At 36.4% G+C, this 4,925-nt stretch overlaps 1 protein-coding gene across 1 annotated transcript; it reads right to left on the bottom strand.

Moving 5' to 3' along the window:
• Positions 1-589: 589 nt before the first annotated feature.
• Positions 590-4,392, bottom strand: LOC140442468 (uncharacterized). The gene is made up of 2 exons (XM_072533538.1): positions 3,272-4,392; positions 590-698 (listed from the first exon to the last, which is right to left on the bottom strand). Exons 1-2 carry the CDS (start codon positions 4,390-4,392, stop codon positions 590-592), a joined length of 1,230 nt encoding a protein of 409 aa, XP_072389639.1.
• Between the last annotated feature and the right edge of the window lie 533 nt (positions 4,393-4,925).

Here is a 4,925-nt window from a genome sequence, read left to right on the forward strand (position 1 = left end):
TATTTTCATGGTCAGAGCGTCTGTGAATATTTGTCTCTGAAGAGCCCTTTTAGGGTGAAATACGTATAAGCGGATATAAAGACGCACTATACGTGAAATCAAATCTTAACTGTCTTTTTCCTTTTATTTTCAATAGTTTATAATTATTCAATCAAAGAAGAGTTGTTTTTTTGTCAAATAAGGAGTAGTTTTTTTTATATAGGAAAAGGACGCAAAGAACTTCTTCAGTCAGAAACACATAAAAGAAATGTTGCTAGGTAAGTGCTTCTTTTCAAAATTTATGACTTGTGAGGGTCTACTTTCCATGTGACTCAAAATTTAAGAAATTTTACAATTAATGTATTCGAAAAGTACCTATGCGTGTTTTTTATTAATCCCACTTTTATTACAATCTATCTATATAGGTAGATAATGGACAACTGATAATAGGACTGACATTATTTAAGGTATTATGACATGCAGTGAGGCATCCAGTAATGCACCATTTTTTTAAATTTAGTCTATGCATATGATGCTTGGTTATTTTCGAAGTATGTGAATTTTAACTACAACATCGCATTTGGAACTCCGCTGACTAACTATTGCTCCACTAGCTTGTGAACAAAGGAGCATTAGAAAGTAGCCACTTCTTTAGCTGCTCAGTAGAAGATAGCCACTGAGCATCGTGTTTATATCTCACAAGCACTTCTTCCAAACTCCTTAAAAATTCAAAACTCAACACAACTTACTTTTCATTCGACTGCCAAAAAAGCTTGGCACTGCCTACACTGCCTGATCAAGCAGCATAATTCACTATCTTAATTGTGGAGAGAAATTTACTTTCAAAAAGATTCCAATACAAAAGCATTAACTTTGCAACAACCTCTAAAAATTTTGCTTTTGATGTCAGTATAGAAACAGTCGGAGATGCCGTACTGGACAGAGTAGAAATACTCGTGTATCTCGGCAGTAATATCAATGTCAACTGGGATCCAACCATAGAAATTAAAAGCCGCATAGAGCAAGCCAAAGCCGCTTTTGTAAAAATTAGAAACTTCCTGCAGTTACGATCTTGGTATTGACCTTCGCCTTCGAATGACATTGCTATATTTTTCCAGTGTTACTACCTATATGAGTGGAAGCGTGGACCCTAAGTTAGTGAATGCTTGAAACCTTTTGAGATATGGTTATATAGACGACGACTGCCAATAAGATGAGTCAACAGAGTCGTAAATGAGGACACCCTTAGACGACTTAACTAAACAACACAACCGGTCAATATAATAAAGAGACGCAAGCTGGAATACTTCAGTCACAAGATCAAGGTAAACGTCGTCCTGGTAGAAGAAGAATACCATGGCTGAATAATTCAAGACAATGGTACGGAACATCGACTACATCGTTATTTAGAGCTGCTGTCAATAAAGTCACGATAGCGAATATTGTAGCCAACAAGATATCCAACGATCGATAACGGTCATGGAACTAGAACAAGAAGATAGACGATAACGGTCATGAAACTAGAACAAGAAGATAGAAACTGTACGTTTGTTCGCTGTTGGTTGCTGCAGACCAAACCAAAATACAAATATGATGACAATATTGGCTTACTGACTTCTAGAAGAATCGCCGAAACATATTAAACAAATTGAATTAATTTTTCTAATTATCTATCATTCCTTGATTCCACCTGATCGCATCTTCGGCCTTATATAGGAAAAGATATTTAAAAATGCCTGTTATCGTGAAAATCAGTGACTATGGCGATTTAATTGAAAAACATTCCACTGTACGAAACATTTGTATCGATTGGGATGTGTTTAATTAAAGCACACAAACAAAACAAGTTATTAAGTACTCTAGTTTATGGCACCTTAAATTGAATGGGACAAAATATTTTATTTTTTACAAAAAAAAAACGCTTCTTACGCTTCTTGACAATTTCTGTGAGTTCACGTTCTCTATTCATACGCCTTAAAACTTCTTCATTTCTAACGCAGTCGGTCCATGAAATTTTTAGCATACGATGAAATACCCACATCTCAAAGCTCTCTTAACGTCATAACGAGCTGACTGTTAACGTCCAAGCTTCCACGCCGTGTTATAGTACACTATATTCATATCACTTTATCATGCGGTATCGTAAGGACAAATCAAGATTACGGGTAGTGAGTAACTGCCGCATCTTTAAGAAGGTGTTTCTTGCCTGTTCTATTCTACATTTAACCTCTTGTTCTCGATCTAAGGTTTCATGTATCTAACAGCCTAGATACTTAAACTTTTTTACTTGTTCAACTTGATTGTTGTTGACTAGTATGTTTATAACTGGTGTGTGTTTTTTTGAAATTACCATTGTTTTGGTTTTTTTTACATTCACCTTAAGGCCGTATAGTTCTCCTTCTCGCACTACTTTGGTTAAGAGAATTTGCAGTTCTTCTTCACTGCCAACAATCAGTACTGTATCATACCTGATATTGTTCATGATTTTTCCATTGACTTTTATTCCTTCTTGTGCTTCATCTAGAGCATGTGCAAAGATGTCCTCTGAGTACAAGTTGAATAATAATGGTGATAGGTGATAGTATACAACCTTGTCTAACTCCTCTTTGGATGTTTATGGTTTCAGTATCACCCATTTCAGTTCTGACAGAGGCGTTTTGGTTCCAGTAGAGTTAACGTATTGTATTAATGTCGTTTGCATCTAGGTTCTTTTTTTGCAAGCATTCTGTTAGCTTATCGTGTTTGACTTTGTCAAAAGCCTTTTCATAATCTAGAAAGCACAAGTAGACATCTTTTTGTTGATCCCGATACTTTTGCATGAGAACAATGAAACTGAACAAAGCTTATCGAGTTCCCATACCGTTTCGAAAGCCAAATTGTTCCGGACCCATATCTTCTTCGCATTTTTTGTAAATTCTGTTATGGATAATTTTTAGAAATAGCTTCAGAATATGGGGCATTAGACTTATTAATCGAAAGTCGTTACATTTTTTTTGCGTAGTTTGATTTGGGTATATGCACAAACGTAGACGTTAACCAATCTTGTGAAATTGTACCAGTCTTGTATATACTATTGAAGAGTCTTGATAATAGTTCTAAATTGTCTTCTTCCAAAAGTTGTATAATTTCACTATGAACGTAGTTAGGTCCAGAGGCTTTTCCGGTTTTCATATTTTTTAAGGCGTATTTTATTTCTGATGTTAAGATGGGCAAGTCGTTATTTTCGATGTTTGTTTGTCTATCAATATTTATTGTTCTATCATCTGAGAATAGGTTTTGTATGTATGTTCGCCATTCAACGCTTATTTCTTCTATTGTGGTCAGGACTCTATCATCCGGGCTTGTTATTGTGCCACACTGCCTAGCGTTTCTGATCCCACACATTTCTTTAATTTTCTTATGGAGAAGTCTATCATCATGTTTATTCTGTAGGTCTTTTATCTCTTCGCAAGTTTTTACAAGCCACTGTGCTTTTGCTTCTACTATCTTTTTTCTTATTAGTCTTTGTATTTCTTTATATTTATTCCAGTCTTTGTTCTTGTGTTGTCGTTTCACATTCATCATTTCTAATATTTTATTGGTTATCCATGGTTTCTTTCCTCTTTGATTCGTGTATTTAAGGTGGTCTTCAGCTTTTAGAAATACAATCTTAAGTTCTTTCCATATTTGGTTTAAGTCGTCGGATTCTTCTGGTACATCATTTTTCTTTTGTCTGTTTTTAAGTTCTCGACATTCGTGGTTAAGTTCTTGTGATATCTTCTGTCTCGTTTCTATATCCTTGAGTAAGCTCATGTCTGATTTCTGTTCTGTCTTCTTTCTTTTTATGCTTTTTAACGTGTTTTTGAATTTGGCGACGAGCAAGGTGTGGTCGGAAGGGACATCTGCACCGGGGTAAGTTATTGCGCTTTGTATGCTATTTCGGTATCTCTGGTTGATCATGATATAATCCATTTGGTTTCTGACGCAATGTTTATTATTTTCTTGTGGCGATTTCCATGTATATAGTCTGCGCGCAGGTAATTTGAACCATGCATTCATAATAGTAATATTCTGTTCTTGGCAAAATTGAAACAGCCTAACGCTTCTTTCATTTCGCTGACCTAATCCATGTTCTCCAATGATATTCTCAGATCTACCTTTTCCCACTTTTGCATTGAGGTCATTTAGTCCTTGTAGGTCTCCGTAGAACTCTTCAATTTTAGTGTCGGGTTTATCAGTTTTTGGAGCATATACCTGTATGATATTGATATTAAATGGACTTCCATGTAATTGTAGAAGTAGCATACGATCCGAGTGGTAGACCACGTTTTTAGTGCATTTTTCTGTACCTTCGCTTACGATGATACCAACTTCATTCCAATGCTGTCTTCGATTGTTACCTGAGTAGTATATTGTCTTGTTGTCAATTTTCATGTTCCTGAATTAGGCCACCTCATCTCACTGATGCCAAGGATACTAACGTCAAGTCTATTCATTTCTTGGATGGTGCTGTGAATTTTGCCATCTTCATACATACTGTTGACATTCCAGGTTCCAATTTGTATGATTTGTTTAGTTTTAAATCCTTCCACTTTCGGATAGGTCCTAGCCTTCTTCGTGGGGACTCTTAGCACCCCCTGACCATCTAAGGTCTGCCACGGACTGGGGGCCAATTGTGTGGTTGTGCTTTGCATGGTCATTAGTCTAGGGAAATCTGACGATCTTTAATGTAGTGGTTTCCCGTTGCCTTCTACATCCTTATACCCTTGACCCTATATATGTTCATCCGCCTTTGAGGTCAATTTCTCAGCCCCAGGACAAAAAAGTGCCCTACCACTTACTCATCCGCCCGAAGCCGTTGGTCAGTTAGTGGGGGCTTATACCGCTAATCACTCGGTGTATGAGAATTTAGTAGAAAGAAGTATAATAACTATAAATTACCACCGGAAAAATAAATAAAGGGTGAC

Source organism: Diabrotica undecimpunctata, chromosome 5 (genome assembly GCF_040954645.1).
Source record: "Diabrotica undecimpunctata isolate CICGRU chromosome 5, icDiaUnde3, whole genome shotgun sequence".
Taxonomy (NCBI): Eukaryota; Metazoa; Arthropoda; class Insecta; order Coleoptera; family Chrysomelidae; genus Diabrotica; species Diabrotica undecimpunctata.

What these genes read in the sequence shown, in the direction of transcription:
- LOC140442468 (XM_072533538.1), bottom strand. Translation starts at nt 4,392, where the DNA reads ATGAAAATTGACAACAAGACAATATACTACTCAGGTAACAATCGAAGA. An exon ending in GAAGAAATAAGCGTTGAATG is followed by an intron (nt 699 to 3,271) that starts GCGAACATACAT and finishes TGAATTTTTAAG; the next exon opens with GAGTTTGGAAGAAGTGCTTG.